Source organism: Canis aureus, unplaced genomic scaffold (genome assembly GCF_053574225.1).
Source record: "Canis aureus isolate CA01 unplaced genomic scaffold, VMU_Caureus_v.1.0 ptg000152l_RagTag, whole genome shotgun sequence".
NCBI lineage: Eukaryota > Metazoa > Chordata > Mammalia > Carnivora > Canidae > Canis > Canis aureus.
In genome coordinates this window covers 21,725-38,756 of record NW_027554455.1, presented here as the reverse complement: position 1 = coordinate 38,756, position 17,032 = coordinate 21,725, and the positions used below count along the sequence as shown (strand labels likewise).

Genomic DNA, 17,032 nt, shown 5'->3' with positions numbered 1-17,032 from the left:
CCTTCTTCCACCCGCACGGGAAGGCCTGGCCCCTTCCTGCCAGGCAATTCCGGGGCACGTGGAAAGCAGAAATCATGTTCACGAAGGAGCCCGGGATGGTCGCAGGTAGCATGAAATAAGCCAGGATGTGTTGAGTACGATGGCGTGGAGGTGGGGCAGGGGGAGGGCGGAGAGAAGTCACAGGGGCCGTGGGAGCTCCCCGGCGGCTCTGGGGGGTAGGGTGTGAGGACGGGTTAGCCTGGAGAATCGCAGCCAATTCCCCGTGGGTGACATGCGGGAAGGAGGGAAAGGTGGTGCCGCTGGAATGAAGTGTGGACGAGGCGCCCCGAGGGACGGCGCACACGGCCCCTTAGAGCCTGAGTGTCCACCTTGGGGTCAAGCAGGGCGGCCAATCCCATTTCCTCATCTTCTACACGCGCCCTCCTGGGCCCCGGCCTGGGCCGGCGTGGTCTGGGGCCAGCTCACCGCCTCTGTGCTCAGCCTCACAGCCTTCAGACCCCAGGGCCTGCCGGGGGCCCGAATCGAGAACAAAGGCTTTTGATGGGCCTTTCCCAGGAAGAGCACTGGGTGGGACGGGGCGATCATCAGGCTCCCGCGTCCCGGAGGGGAGCTCACGAGTCACCTCTGGATTTCAGGTAACAAGGAGGACATGTGGCTGCATATCGATGCTGCCTACGCGGGCAGCTCCTTCATCTGCCCGGAGTTCCGGCATCTTCTGAACGGAGTAGAGGTGGGTGCGCTCTTTATCTTGAATAAGATCGTCGGTTTGGGTTTTTATTTTTTTTATTTTTTTTATTTTTATTTTTTTTGGTTTTTTTTTTTTTTTAAACGTGTGTGTATGCATGTATCTATTTTGGGGAAGGGCAGAGGCAGAGAGACAGAGAATCCACAGGCCGACTCCATGCGGAGCCTGGAGCTCGATGGGGCTCCATCCCCAAGAGTCGGCCACCCAACCCATTGAGCCACCCAGGCGCCCCCTCCTATCTTTAATCCTATCCTTGCTTAAAAGTCTTATGTTATCAGTGACTTCTTCTGCCGTGGCTGGGACATTCCATCTGTCACTGCTGTGCTTCGTTTCGGCAATGCCAAACAAATTCTTTGATTAGCAGAAATCAGATTTCCTAATAAGGGGGATTGAGAATCTGCTCAGTCATACAACCTGCCTTCTGCAAACACACTGATTTTCGCAGCTATTTTTTCCGCCGGCACAAGTCCCGGGTGGAGTTCTCACGGCAGCCTGCATCTTAGCTCATAAAACTGTGGGGAAATATTTAGGAAGAAAGTAAAATCTTAATGCCTTTCGGATCCGGAGGTAATGGGTCAAAGCAACCTGCAGTTCTATGCGATCTGGTTCAGTAGGAATAGGAATGCGTGTTCGGACCACGCCGCTCCGTGGGGTATTATTTTAATAGATATTGAACCAGCGGGCACAGGTGCGTTTGCACGTCCTTTACCGCTTTTGGAGTCTGAAATGGGCGGCACGTAACACCCACTAAGATACCTGCTGCTTCTGAGAAATAGTCATCAAAGCTCTCGACCAGTACTGTGCTCCCCCTGGGCTGCAGAGGGTGGTGTGGTGCAGACGTGATGCGGGGAGACGGCGACCTGGGCTGGTCCGGACGGGCCATCTCAGACCCAAGTCGGGCCGCCCACTTGGCCGCCGCCGGTGGCAGCTCACGGGGCAGGATGCTCCTCCTGTCCAGGAACTTAGTTGCAGACACGATACAGGGTCCAGAGACATAGACTTAGCAGTGAGCCCAGGGGAGGGAGATCGTGAGCAGAGGAGCCACGGCCTTGACTCTATGCTCGGAGGCAAAAGGCTTTCGTGGGACCCCGGGCCACACGCGGTGCAGGGGTTCGAGGTGCGGCCACTGGCAGTAGAGGACTGTGTGAACGCCAGCTTTCCCCGGGGACGAGCCGTGCCCCTGCGGGCGGGCCGGTGTCATCTGTACACCTCACAGAGTGGCTTTAGTAATGACATCTCCTCCGAGCGGGGGCTGCGGGTTGCAGGAGTTAATTGAATTGAAAGCAGCATCTGGCGGGGCGGGGGGTTCAGGGACTGTCCCTGCCGCCGCGCTGAAGGGCGATAGAAGGATCCCACCCACGAGGCCGGGCGTCCCCCCGCTCTCGTGTCATGCTGCCCGTCGATTTACTTATTGCTCGTTCGGATGCTCGTGACGCTGTAATACCAGAGACGCGGCGTCAGGTGCAGATGCAAATATTCCTGTCCTAGCGAAGGATGTCCGCTGGTTGCTGATAAGTGAAGCAGCACTCCGCTCCGTCTCTCCACCCCATCCGTGCATTTATTCACTACTCACATGGTAATTGCTTGTGGATCCCTGCGCACACGCCCAGCCCTCGGCTTAGTGCTGGGGAGGGGGTGGCGAGTGGGGCTTCCGAGGCCCCCGTGAATGTCAGGGAGGGGGGCTGTGGCGTGTGAGAGGTTCCGGTAAGCGTGCTAACACCCGCACTCTGCAGCTTGCTGCCGGGAGCTGGGCCCGTTGGTGTCTCGAGGGCGAAACCTCCACACCATACAAATGACTCGTTTTACAGAGATGGGGCATGTGAGCAGGAGGGGCCGCCCCCGGACCCCGGGGATGGAGGGCAAAGCCTTCGCCGGGGGTGCGTGTGGCCTGTCCCCAGTGTCAGGTTAGGGGTTGCACAGTCTTCTCCCACCACCCCGCTCCTCCCCACAATCCCAGGACCTGGGGGTTTCGGCTTTCCTAAGGGGCAGCTAACTGTCAGGCCACCGCAGCGCCAGGCCCTGGAGCAAGATCCTATCAACAGCAGACAGGATCTCATAGCCGATGTGAGTCATTTCCCCGGCTCCTGCATTGTTCCTCGCCCAGCGAGAGCCTTGCTGCCCAACTGGTCAGATAACGGGGTTGCAATATCCTGCTGTGTCCCCAGCCCGGAGATAAGAACCCTTCTCTCTGGCGGCAGGAAGAGCACACAGCAGTTGGGTAATGAAAGGCGATTAAACAGACCAGCCCCGCTGGGAGGGAACTAATAAAATTCTCGGCAAACAAGGCTCTTCTTTCACATTTTGTCTCCTTTTATCAACAAATGAAACTCGTTGTCATTTCCCGTCTCCTTCTCAAAACTGCTCTTATCGAAACCTGGAAGGAAATGAATCTGCTCCCCCGGAGCGGGCTGACGCGCGAGGCTGCAGTCGGCCGAGCAGATGTCTCCCTGGTGGCGGGGCGCCCACCCCTGGCTGCCCCCCTGGGCCTCCAGCTGGACCCGGGTCCTGCTCAGCAGCCGGGGGACCAACCTGGGCACGCGTTTTGAAGAATATAAGAGCGCACCCCTCGGGAGAGCTCCGTGGAGATGCCGAGTGCCCTCCTTGGCCGGTCTTGGTTGTTGAAATCTTATTTTCTGCTTGGAAATAGGGCAGCCCCTAAAATCGACGAGCTAAAGCCTGTTGCTTGCAGTTGCTACGCGCTGTCTTCCAGAAAGATGGGAGCCCGTTGCTGATAGGTGTGCAATGAGTGTGGATATTGTCTTTAAAAAGAAAGAAGAAAATGTTTAGGTATGTGGGAAGAGTCATTGCTTGTTGCATCAGTGGTAATAAAGAAGCCAACCAATTAAATAAAAATCGGGGTGATCCCGATGGCTGTAGGTTAGGAGTGATGTTTCCAGCCTCCTGTCGCTTACGATGATGTGTGTATGCTGAGAACTTCGCTAGCACGTGAACTTGGGGGAAGGTGCAGGCAGAAAGGGTCCCGTAGGCCTGGTCGCTACAATTTCCTCCAGGGTACACAGGAATTCCCGTGTGATTATTCCAAAGGGTCTAGTGGTTTGAAAGGTACATACATTGTACATGAGTCCAGACTGTGCAAATTTGAAAGTGTACGACATAAAATATCGATAACATCCCATGTTACGAGAGAAGGGAGCGCGGTGAATTGTCCCAGTTATTTTGAGTAGGGACTCGTGTGGCTCCAGGGCAGGAGAGTCCCCCAGATGTGAGCCGTGTCCCTGTTGCTGCTGGGACTCGCAGGACAGCAGCTCTCCTCATCCTCCCTTGGCGTCGCCCTAGGATTGCATATTCGGGTTCCCCATGTTTTGAATTATGCAAGGTCCTCATATCCGCCTGCTTCAAACGTGAAAGCCCTACACTGAATTAGGATGAACACAGAAATAAAGGGCGGTGTTAACAGGAAAGTTCTAGATTAGCTCAGTCTAGTCCCTCATGTATACGTTCTCCTGGACTCCTCTGGATTTCAGGTAACAAGGAGGACATGTGGCTGCACATCGACACTGCCTACGCCGGCAGCTCCTTCATCTGCCCTGGACTCATCCCACCGAGGGCACATGGCCGGACAGTAGGAGCGCTAAGGCCAAATCGGGGGCTCTTCCAACAAAGCTTATGTCCTGACCTGTCCTGGGTACACTGCGATCCCTAGGACTGCGAGCAGGCTGGAGGCCTTCATGCCCCGGGGGAGGTGGGGGGCTCGTGCCTTGCCCAGTTCTGTGGGGTGCCCTCTGCAGGCACTTCTGGCCCGACTGGGCGAGTCCCCGTCCTCCTCCTCCAAGCAGCAAGCCTGCCTAGTCATGGCTACGTGATGCTTGTTTTCACATTGCACCCGAGCGATTGCCCTCTGGCCGGATCTTCCGACTTCACCGCAAGCTCCTGAGCATCAGTAGCCGTCACCGTGGCCCCTAGGACCACCACCACCCACCCAGCTGGCCGGCTCCCACCTGCAGATCTGTACACCCACAGACCAGCAGCAGCCACGGCCCAGCCTTGGAAGTGGGGAGCGTGCTCCGTGGCAGGGGCTGGGTGGAGGGGTTCGGGCCTGGGATGCCACCATTTCTCCAGAAAGCAAACATTCCCAGTCGGGTCTATGCAAATTTGCAAACAGTGCAGGAGGCTGTTGAGCTGGGGTCAAACCTCGGGTGTGCTGACTGTTAAACTGTCCTTCTTGCTTTGTGCTTCGGCCCCGAACCACCTCTCATCAGCGCTGTGCGTTCCTGAGCTGTGATGCATTGTTCCCACTTGAAAATGAATAGAGGGGCACCCGGGGGGCTCCACAGTTGGGCACCTGCCTTCGGCTCAGGGCATGACCCTTGGGTCCTGGGATCGAGTCCCATGTCGGGCTCCCCGCATGGAGCCTGCATCTCCCTCTGCCTGTGTCTCTGCCTCTCTGTGTGTGTGTGTGTCTCGTGAATAAATAAATAGATTTTTTAAAAACAAACAAAAAAGGCCATGAGTACAGAGAGACCCAGCGAGGTCCGGAGCCTGGGCCTCCCCAGCTGCTCCTGCCCCCGTGCCCCATGGCCTCAGCTCCCGTCCCTCGGCGCGGTCTTACTCCCGAGAAAACAGATTGCCCTTCGTCGTGTAGGGGGTCTTGTTTACGGCGAGACGTTCGTAACTGAGATGTCTTCTCTTTGTTGTCCCTGTTCCTCGGCAGTTTGCAGATTCGTTTAACTTCAATCCCCACAAATGGCTGCTGGTGAACTTTGACTGCTCTGCCATGTGGTGAGTCTCCCCACCGGCTAGACGTCCAGCCCTGCGCCCACTGCACTTCACAAGGGGGGGTTCGCGGGGAGGAAGCCTGGCGGGGCGGACACCGTCACTGCGGGGCGCGTCGTCCTCTGCCTGCTGCCTCCCTGCCTCCCGAAGCGGGGATTCGTGCTAAGTCTTGCCCCGTAGGAAACTGTGGACCAGAACACAGTACAGCAGCGTATGGGCGCGAGAACTCGGTTGCTCCATCTCACCAGCTTGAACAAAGAGGACGCAAGGAAATTTCAGGGCGTGTTTCTAATCCGGTGGCTTCTGCGTTTTTATTCTTTGATGTTTCATGACTCTAAGCCCAAGGGCTCGAAAGCATTTGCTAAGGAAAAATAAGAGTAGTCCTGTTTCCCACACAGTTCCCTGAAAATTCTTAACAGCAGAGCCACCATCACGTAGGTTATATTCAGAGCAAGAGAAACAATTCAGGAACGTATGCGGATGACCCCCCACCACGCAGACCATGTTTGAAGGAAGAGGGATCTTTGGGAGCAGTGTGGGAACGGTGGGAACCGGATCTGTGCGTTCATTGCGGGAGGAAGGAGGTTAATTGACCTTAACACTTGGGGGCTTTGCATGAATTTTGTGCAGACTTGGGCGTGTGAGTGAATGAATGGTTTCTCACACCCGAGAGGTGAAGGACGGAGTCCGTACCCGCCCCAACCAGTCTGTTCTCCCGATTTCCTGAGTGCCCAGATGGATGCTCCTTCGGTAAAAATCATATCTTCAAAAAAAAAAAAAAAATCACATCTTCAGCGCTTTACTAAAAACTCGGTCCAAATCAATTCTTTTCTGTCAGCCTCCGACCCAGACTTTGGTAGGTGATTTCAAAGCCCCTTCGGGTGTGGGCATTCCAGATGCAGCTTCATCCGAAATACTAGCAGGGATCCGTGCAAGTATGGCCTGTACGGAGGTCAGTATCCTTGTCTATTCTTGCGGCTGCGTTCACCTATTTTATTTAAAGTGGAGCACGCGAGGAGTGGCTCACACGGTGTGTTAGAAGTCCCCCCCCCCTTTTTTTTCCGGCTTTCATTGGGACTGAAGTGTAATTCTATCCTGCTGGTGTGTTTGGTCAGATTGTGGGTCCCTGGAACGGCGCTGGTGCACGGCTGGGGCCGGGGGGGGGGGGGCTGCCTGCTTCATTTTGGGAGGGGTGGTGGCCTCAGTGCCAGCTGGCAGGGCCTGGGAGGGCTGCCCCGTGGTCTGGACAGAGGGCCCGTGGCGCACCCGGACATTTCACTCGTTACCTGGGCAAAATCATAATATCAGATGTAGATGTTTAGGGGCACCCGGGTGGCTCAGTCGGTTAAGGGTCTGACTCTGATCTCAGCTCAGGTCCCGATCTCAGGGGCAAGCATTCGGGGTCATGGTCTGTGATGTAACGTTGAGACATACTAAGGATGGATACAGAAATATGGCGTCCTGGCCTTGGGCCCGAAAAGCCAGGGCATGTTAGGGATGGGGGAGGACGGCTCTGTCCGTGGCAGGGCTGAGAAGGGACGGAGCCCTTCGCCGGGCGCGGTGGGACCGGGGCTGCCAGCAGGACCCCGCGTTCAGCTCGGGCAGCAGCCCGCCCAGGGAAACCTGGCAAAGTGGAAGGGACGTGCGGGAGAGACGCAGGGCTGAGGTCACGTCACGGGGCGGGGGCAGAGGTGAGGCTTGACGCCTGCTGAATGAAAGTCAGTGTCACGTGTCAGGGCAGCCCCCAGCGTGAGCTGCTTCAGAGCAGGGCACTCGGTTACTGGGGGGCAGGGGAGATGAGGAGTCAGTGCTGGAGCAGCCGCCCGCCTGCGTCACATTCTGAGCACAGAGATGGCGCTTTCTGTGTCCCGGACAGAGTGCTTGTCCTGGATTTTCGGGTGATTTCGCGCATGTGGGGAAATCCGTCCTCCCCCAAGCCCCGGGGTTCACCCTGTGACTTCACAAACACGGAGGACTTGTTGCCAGACTCTGATGTTGGAGGATTTGCCTTTCAGCATAGACGGCCGCTGTCTGCTGTGTCAGGCACTGCGCTCGGGCGGCTGCGACAAAGTGCCGCACGCCCCGTGGCTTAAACTCCGGAGCCTTATATCCTCATGATTCTGGAGGCTGGACACGAGAGGCCAAGGTGCGGACAGCACTGGTTTCTGCGGACGCCTCTGCCGGGTGTGCAGACAGACCGCCGTGGTGTCCCTCCTGTGTCCTCACTTGGCCTTTCTTCTGAGCGTGTGTCATCTTCGTGTAAGGACACTGGCCACACGCTGGTCACACTGGCTTAGCGCCCGGGCATACGACCTCGTTTTCACTTATGTTGCCTCTTTAAAGACCCCGTGTCCACAGACGGTCACATCCTGAGGTCCTGGGGGTTAGGGCTCCGGCATACGGATTTTGGGGAGGGGGACACAGCTCAGTGCATGACAACGCTGACAGCAAAGGACTAGATAAAACCATTGGCCTGACATTTAGGGATTTAAGCCGGGTCAGCTTATTATCAACCCTACAAACTTAATTGTGCCACCTACTTTCTGGCTGGCCTATTCGATTCTTGTCAAACTCAGGTTTTATTCTTTCTTTTTTTTTTTAATTTTTAAAAAGATTTTATTCATTTATTTATGAGACACACACACACACACACACACACACACAGAGGCAGAGATTCAGGCAGAGGGAGAAGCAGGCTCCATGCAAGGATCCTGATGTGGGACTCGATCCCGGGACTCCAGGATCATGCCCTGGGCCAAAGGCAGGCACCAAACCGTTGAGCCACCCAGGGATCCCCCAGGTTTTATTCCGATCTCATTCTACCCCAACACCCCCCCGCCAGTTGGTTGGTCGCTCTCTTGTCTTGGCAGCGACGACACTTAGCATCACCCTGCTTCCAGAAGGCTCCTCCCACGGCTGTCTGAACCCCATGGGCAGCTGCACAGCCGAGGCGCTGGCGGAACAGTGTCCGAGTTCGGAGAGTCTCAGCCTTGGGACAGTTTCCAGTAAAGGGAATAGACCCCAAGTAAAATGAGAAACTAAATAACATCACGTATAGACCGATGTCGGTTGAGGCCCGGCGGGGGAAGGCTCAGGAAGAGAGAGGGCAGAGGTTCAGGTGAGAAGCTTGGAGGTGCCCGGGAGCTGGACGGTGGGGGGAACATGTGGGGCAGATGCCTCCATGCCCCCCCATTCATTCACTGCCTGATTGTTGCAGGCAGAGAGGTCACGGAAGGCCCACTGGGTGACATGGCATTTGACGAAGGGCCATGCAAGGTCATAGAGCAAGAGTCCAGGAACCTGGCTGGGGTGCAGGTGGGGAGACCATCCATACAAAGACCCTGAGACAGACGTGTGCACAACAGTGGAAGCCACTGGAGGTCAATCCAGTGGTCCACGTGGGTTTAGATTTGTTTTAAATCAGCTGTCCACGTTTAAAACTGGCGTTTTTACAGATATGTGCAGCTTTTTAATGTCTCACTAGTTAATGAGAGCTCACGCAGCACCGTTTGTGTAGGCGACAGTTGCGAGGCTGAGCAGACCCGCCTGCTGGCCTGGCACAGCCCCGCTGACTTCCACTCTCAGTCCTGAGGCCACCTGGCTCTGTGCCCAGGTGGGCGCCAGCCCCGGGAGCGTGCACGCTTCAAGGGTGATCGTCGTACGACCGCAAGGCAGGGGTAGGAACTGTCATCCCTGTTTTAGGGATGAGGCAACGGGGTCTGCTCATGGGCACACAGCTCTCCAGGCCAGAGCCATAAATGGGTAATGGCAACGCAATGAAGTTTTAGAAACTCACACAGAGTAGGGGGCCTAGGCGGCTCAGTTGGTTCAGCATCTGACTCGTGATTTCGGCTCAGGTCGTGATCTCAGGGTTATGGGATCGAGCCCTGCGTCGGGCTCCGTGCTGAGCGGGGAGCCTGCTGAAGATTCTCCGTCTCTCCCTCCCTCTGCCCTCACCCTGAATCGAGCTCTCACTCTCTCTCTTTCTCCAAAACACAAAACAAAGCAAAACAAAAAAACCCTAACACTGACTAAAAAGAACCAGAGAATCAGGAATCTCACGGGATACAAGAATCTCAAGAGAACATGCATGAAAGTCGGCACACAGTTTACAAACACACCTAAACGCGAGGAAGAGCGTGGACCATGTTACCATTGTTCTGGATGGATACAGGGGAAATGGGAGCTGGTTTTGGGTGGGAATGAGGCAAAATCAAGCTCCATGGTGTTCCCGCTTTTGTTCAAGCTGCCAGTTAGTCCCACTTTCTCTCTGACTTTGAAAACAGTGCTGGATTCTAGCCCAGGCTTGGGCAGCGCGCAGGCCAGGGCGGAGGTTAGGGGCTGCAGGCTCCCCCCGACCCCGTCTGCCCACCTGAGCTGTGAGTCCACTGGGCACTTGCTCGCTCTCTCGTGGCGGGAAGCCCTGCATGTTACGCAGCATAAGAGGGGGATGCCTGGCAGTATGGTGCCAGGCAGAGTGCGGCGAATGCAGGCTGAGAATCTACTTCGAGGCTCCTTTGCATCGTCCTGAATATCCATGGACTCAAATACACATGTTTTGCTATTGGAGGAGGTTATCGTGGTGGAACAAGGTGTCAACACAGTAGAGTAAGACACTTGTAAAAACCAGACATCAGAAATTCCGGGCATCCCTTTAGATCCCCAAGAGTCGAAAACAATCAAATAATCCTAAATTCTGAATTGTTTTTTACAGATGTATTTAAATGTTTCCTAATACAGCAAGGAAGATACCTTTTCTTTCCTTTTTTCTTTTCTTTTCTTTCTTTTCTTTTCTTTTCTTTTCTTTTCTTTTCTTTTCTTTTCTTTTCTTTTCTTCTTTTTTCTCTTTTCTCTTCTTTTCTTTTCTTTTCTTTCTTTCTTTTTTTCTTTCTTTCTTTTTTTTTGTTGTAGCTCTCACTAGCTGTTTTGTATTCCTTAAAATCAAATGAGCCTCTCTTTTGTGTAATGAAATTTTACCAATGGTTAGTCTGTAATTTATAGTAAACATATTGGTTATTTTCTCTAAATATTGAAATGGACAAGATAATTGGAGTTTCGAAAACTTGCAGTCGTTATAGGCATAGTAAACACGTTTTGTAATGATTTCATTATTCCGTTCATAAGTTTTTTTATTGCTCATTGGGTATTTTGAATCTTTTGTATGTAAATGTGAGCCACTCTGCTCAGACCTCAGTGTCTGTTTAACATCAAATTTTCTCCACAGAAAGCCTCACATTCCACATACGCCAAGGGCGTGTTTGAAAAAGCCCCTTTAAAAAGAGGCTTAAAAAAAAAATAAAAAAATAAAAAGAGGCTTGATGTCTTTTTCCAAATAAAATTAAAAATTTTTTAAAAGATCGTTTTTATTCCCAAGAGACACAGAGAGAGAGAGAGAGAGAGAGACAGAGACAGAGAGATAGAGAGATACAGAGAGAGAGGCAGAGACCCAGGCAGAGGGAGACGCAGGCTCCACGCAGGGAGCCCGTGCAGGACTCAATCCCAGGACGCCGGGGTCATGCCCTGAGCCAAAGGCAGACGCTCATCCACGGAGCCACCCAGGGGCCCCATAAAATTAAATTTTATCAAAGGAGTCTTTTTTTTTTTTTTTTTTTTTTTTTAATCAAAGGAGTTTTTAAAGCGTTGGCACACTTCTGTTAAACTGGATTCCTTTCGAAGTTCAGTGCCTCGGGGAGATTGTCCATCACCCCACTTGTGATAAGACTTGATACTGGAACCTGCATCATAAGCAACCAGTGCTCAGTTTTCTGAGTCTCGGTGTGGGTTCCTTGCACTTTGGTTCTGGTGCCCTTTCGCATCTTGGATGCTTTTCTCTGTTGCTGGCCCCGGGATGCAGCACGAGCCCTCATCCTGTGGGCCCCACACAGTCCTGCAGGTTGAGTTAAGGACGGTGTAGACTTCGGTACAGCACAAGACCGTTGCTCAGGAAAGCGTCTGGAGCGTGTGCTGGTCCGGCTCATCAGCGGCGAGGCGGCCGCGTTCTTCCGCTCTCTGCTGCGTGGGCTCCAGCACCGTGCGAATGTTCTGATTCCAGAGACCAACGCTCCCAGGTCCTCGCTGGCCTCAGCGGGAAGGGGGGCGTGACCTTGGTTTGTGAGGGACAGAGTCCTACCGTGAGCCAGAAGTGCTTGTACCCCCCTCCGTCTTGCTGTCCTCCCCGAGGCTTGAGCACAGAGCACTCCGGTGGAGCCCCGCCACTCCGGCCCACGCAGGCACGAGGTCAGGTGTGACGCGACTTGCTGCACAGGCTCAAGGCATGCAGACCCCTCAGGACTGCTCCCTGACAGGGTCTTCCCTTTAGCCCTTTGTAGAAATAACACTTGCATCACCTTTCCTCAGTAAGTCTGACCCCTGGCTCCTGCCTCCTCGCCGGTGAGCCGCTTCCTGCCGTGCTAAATCACGCGCCCTGGCTCAGTCTTTCTGAGACTCACTCACGTGATATTTGCTTTCAAGCCTCAGCTACCGTCAGGCTGACATTTCTTCTCCAGTTTGCCCCTAGGATAGTCTATTTGCCATAAAATTGCTTGGAGGTGCTGTCCCTGCTGGCCAAATGAGGCGGAGAGGTGATTATCATAGAGCTCAGGCCTCGAATCCCGGCTCAAGTGTGAGTTGTGACCTGAGTTCTCCGGGACCATCATTGCCTGCGGAGTCTGAGGGCGGCTCGCAGGAGGGCCACCTTCTCACCTGTAGCTCCTGCTCGTCCCACACACACTCATGATGCTCATCAGTGCCGGGGCCAGGCCTGGACCTCAGAGGGCATAAGTGCTCACCTGCTGGGTTTCCTCTCCTGACACCAGGTCACCAGCTCTTCAGAAACCACCTGGGTGTCCCAGAGAGGGATTCCACCTGGAGTTAGCACAGACCCCACAGGTAGTCGGGCTCTTTCCCACAGGGCAGTTACACGTCGTGTGTCCAAGGGTACCCGACTTCTGTCAAATTTGCTGTGAAGCTGGGGGTTCCACGAACGCCCTACACCTTCAGATTTGCTAATTTGCCAGAATAGCTCCTTGCACTCAGGAAGGCACCTGTCTTACTTACCGACTTATTTTTAATTCTTTTAAGGTTTGTTTATTTATTTGAGAGAGAAAGAAAGAGCACGAGTGGGAGGGGCAGAGAGAAAGGGAGAGAATCTGAAGCAGACTCTGTGCTGAGTGTGGAGCCTGATGCGGGGCTCCGTCCCTGGACCCTGAGGTTGTAGCCTGCGCTGAAACCAAGAGTCAGATGCTTAACAGACTACACCACCCAGGCAGCCCATTTACCGATTTATTTATTATAAAGGAAACAAATGAGGAAGAGATGGGTAGGACAAGGTAAGGGGTGTGGGTGGAGGGCACAGAGCTCCCCTGTCCTCCAGGCACGACTCCGTCCCAGCACATTGATGTGTTGAGCATCACTGTCCTTCACAACACAGGTATGATGGATTGGCTCATTGGCCATCGGGCATTAACTCAATCTCAGTCCTTCCCTCTCCCCACTGGTTCCCCAGAGATTGAAGCTGTAGGGCTCAGAGTCCCACCCTCAACTCTACTTGGTTTTCCTGGCAACCAGCCCCCATCCTGAAGCTCCCAGGGGGCCCCAGCCACCTGTCACCTCATTGGCCTACAAGAGCCATTCTTATTCCTCCAGAGATTCCAAGGGTTTCAGTTGCCCTGTGCCAGGAACCAGGGATGAAAAGCAAATATTTATTTTTCATTAGACGGCCCCCTGGAGTGCTCGGAGTCCTGGAGATGAGCGCTGTGCTGTGGCGGGGCTGGGGGTGGCGGGCGCTCAGTTGACAGACACGCTGACAGAGCAGGGTCCAGGTGCCAGAGCAGGTGTGTCCGCGCTGAGCCAGCTGGAAGAAGGACCAGGAGGGAAGTCACGGGGGCCCTTCCACCGGGCTTCCTCGCTAAACCCCACCATTTGTTCTCTCAAACCAGGGTGAAAAAGAGGACGGACCTGATAGGAGCCTTTAAACTGGACCCTCTCTACCTAAAGCACAACCATCAGGACTCAGGTACACTGGCGTCCTTGCTTTCTGCGATGTTCTGGTTTTGTGTTCCTTGGAGCTGCATTTCTGCCAGAAGCCAGAGGGGAAAGTTGGCGTCCACACGGACCAACCCCTGGGAACCACTTCTCTGGGGCGGGGATGGGGGTAGAGGCAGGGGTGGGGTGCTGATGGGGCCCCAGTCTGCCTCGATGCTCAGTGCAGGGGCTGGGAGGGGGCCCCGGGGGCCGGAGGGCACCACACAGCTTTCAACACGGGTGTGGACACCTCCTGTGTAGGACCTTTAAAAGTATGACTGCCAATCGGAGAAGGACAAACATTATATGGTCTCATTCATTTGGGGAATATAAAAAATAGTGAAAGGGAATAAAGGGGAAAGGAGAAAAATGAGTGGGAAATATCAGAAAGGGAGACAGAGCATGAAGACTCCTGACTCTGGGAAACGAACTAGGGGTGGTGGAAGGGGAGGAGGGCGGGGGGTGGGGGTGACTGGGTGATGGGCCCTGAGGGGGACACTTGACGAGATGAGCACTGGGTGTTATTCTGTATGTTGGCAAATTGAACACCAATAAAAAATAAATTTATATAAAAAATAAAAATAAAAAAAATAAAAGTATGACTGCCCCACTGTCTCCCCGAGAGCTGCATCCGCTTGTACCAACACCTCCGGGGGACGTGGAGTGGGGCTGGGGGTTAGGGGAGCCAAGGAAGCCCCGATGACACGGGGCAGGATCAGCATCTCCCCCGTTGGGTTTGTAGACCTGCCTTCTGTGCCTGCACCTGCGGTGGGACCCAAGCCGTCCCCAGGCCTGCGCTCTGGCTGTGAGCTTCTCGATGACCGGGGTGGAGAGGGGACGTGGCCAGGTGCGCAAGTCCTGGTGAGGAGCACGATGCTCCCTGGCACACGGAGATGCTGCAGCACTTCTTAGAAGATGCCAAATAGCCCATTTCCTGTGGCTACTGCCCTAGGCCACAGCCACACGCCCGATCATAAGTTAGTACAGGCCAGGCTCGGGGGGGCGCGGAGGGGGGAGACATGGACATTTCTGTGAATTTTTTTTTTCTTAAAGATTTTATTTGTTTATTTGAGAGAGAGAAAGAGAGCATAAGCAGGGGGAGCAGCAGAGGGAGAGGGAGAAGCAGACGCCCCGCTGAGCTGGGAGCCCAACGTGGGGCTCGATCCCAGGACCCCGGGATCGTGACCTGAGCTGAAGGCAGATGCTTCACTGACTCCACCACCTGGGTTGATATTCTGGGATTCTTACCAAAGAAATAAGAATTGGATATTTCGAAGAATGATCCCAGCAATACAAAAGATTTTTTTTTCTTTTGAAAAGCACGAAATGAACATTTCCAAACATGAATAGTACTTACAGCCAGAAAGTGTAATTATTTCTGAATTCCCTCTATATTTTTAAGGTTTTGAAAACGAACTCAGAACTATTTAAGCGTTGTTCTCAGGTGTGGTGCAGATGCTCATCCCGGTGGGTGTTCACAGACACCCCCCCCCCCCCCCCAGCTACGCTTGCTCAGATTTTCTCAGGACCTAAAGCTGCCCTAAAAAATAAGGTCTAGTTTTTAAAAACAGAATTGGCAGGAAACAATGTGAAATTCTGAGCCAACTGCCAAGCTCTTATGTTACAAAAAAAAATGTATTTCATGTTTGGATAATAAAAATCTTTGCAGTCGTGACAGAAAGCAAAGCGTTGCCTCTTAAACCTTGAAGTGATTCTTGGAATGAATTTAAGTGAGGGCCATCTGAGGACGGCTTACGGCTCAAGGCACACAAAAATGTATTTTACACTGCTTTTATAGAAAAGCTGTTTCCTATTGAAATATTTGCTATGGCTGTTAGAGATGAGAAATATTAGTGATTTGTATTTTTCCCCTAAAACAATAAAAGACCACAAACTTCTAGAAGTCCACGAAAACAGGGGCCCATTTTGTGTTTAACAAGTAGATCACCAAAAATCAACTTTCAGCTTTTATGGCCAATGGATGTAAGGGCATATTTATCTGCACGGATTTAGCCCTGGTGCCGCCACTAAGCCTTGTGCTCCTTGAAATGAAAACTATGTTTTACAGGGTTTGTTTGTGTGTTTTTTTTTTAAGATGTTATTTATTCATGAGAGACACAGGCAGAGGGAGAAGCAGGCTCCCTGCAAGAAGAAGCCTGATGTGGGACTCGATCCCAGGACCCCGGGGTCACGCCCTGGGCTGAAGGCAGATGCTCAACCGCTGAGCCCCCCCAGGTGTCCCCAAGGATTTGTTTTTTTTTTAAACCTTTCTATGTGATAATAAAAGCCTCCTTATTAACTATTTAAAAAGCCTGTCAGAATTGCCCTGTGGAAAAAAAATTAAAATTAAAATTAAATTAATCAATTAATTAATTAATTAATTTTAAAAAAAGGAACTGCCCTGTGGCCCCTTATGCCGTGCACTCAGCTCGCGAGGCCGCAGCAGCGGGTATTCCTGCGTGGGTGTCCTTAGGATGCCTCCGACACTGGGTCCAGGGCGAAAGCCTCCCCCTCCGTGAGGTCTTCCCAGATCTCTCCGCTGGAGCCGATACCCTTCATGGCACGTGAGTCTGGCCACGCAGCCGTCTCACCCACTGGTTTCCTGCCTGTTGTCTCTCTGTCCCCCCCGGAGCCTCGGATCCGGTCGTGCTGCTGCTGGAACACTGCTGGACTCGGGGGATGGTGACCGGCGGCAGCCTTTGGGCAGCATCGTGGGAGCGGCTGCCGTGCCAGCACGTCCCTGCCTCGGTTCTGCACTCTGCGTGTGATGTGAACAAAGGAGGGTCCTTCATGCGCCTTCATGCACGACGTCATCTGGGTTCCGAGCAGACCCTTGCCGGGTACTCATTACATGCCACGCATACTTTGGGCCGCGGCTCTTTCATTTCTGCTGGCGTGCGTGCCTCGCTGTTGGGTCACTGCCGGTGACCCTGCTGGGGACATCTGCTTCACAGTGTGTTTCATACGGTGCAGAGGGCAGGGGCTGGGAGTTGCCAAGGGCTGTGCGACTCCGGGCTTCGGTCTCAGGGTCCCTCATAAAACCAGGAGGCGGAGCCTTGCAGGATGGCCCCCCACGTTTTCCCATCGCCACCATTTTACGACCTAATTGGGAGAACACCTGTTGTCTCCAGAGGAGAGTCAAAGAGCCGGTGATAAGCAACAACTTTAGGTTTCCTTATACGTGGAATGTAGACCCATCTGTAGAATCACTGAAGAGCAGTCTTGGCGGGGGTGGGGGTGGGGGTGGGGGTGCTGGGTGGCGCTTGTCCCAGCTGCCTGCAGCCTGGGCTTGCTGCGGCCAGGCTACCGTTGCTCCTGCTGCAGAAGCGGGGACACCAGTGCGCCGCAGCGTGTCCCGTCTGGACCTACACTGGAGGATCAGATGTTCAAAACAGGACTGCCGCGCATGTTCCCAATTCCCAGGCGACTGCTTGCCTGAGGTCACCCCGGGGCGACTCCCACTGGTGAGAGTTTCTGTCCACCAAAATCCTTGGCTCGGCTGCGTTAGGTGCAAGGGGAGACCGAACGCAA

General features: G+C 53.7%; 1 protein-coding gene across 4 annotated transcripts in view; it reads left to right on the top strand.

Moving 5' to 3' along the window:
• Positions 1-17,032, top strand: part of LOC144309672 (aromatic-L-amino-acid decarboxylase) — a 74,440-nt gene that overhangs the window by 46,642 nt on the left and 10,766 nt on the right. For all 4 annotated transcript variants that reach the window (XM_077890760.1, XM_077890759.1, XM_077890762.1 and 1 more), the window contains exons 8-10: positions 636-730; positions 5,418-5,485; positions 13,417-13,493. In XM_077890760.1, coding sequence (XP_077746886.1) covers positions 636-730; positions 5,418-5,485; positions 13,417-13,493 — 240 coding nt within the window. The remainder of the gene's footprint in view (positions 1-635; positions 731-5,417; positions 5,486-13,416; positions 13,494-17,032) is intronic.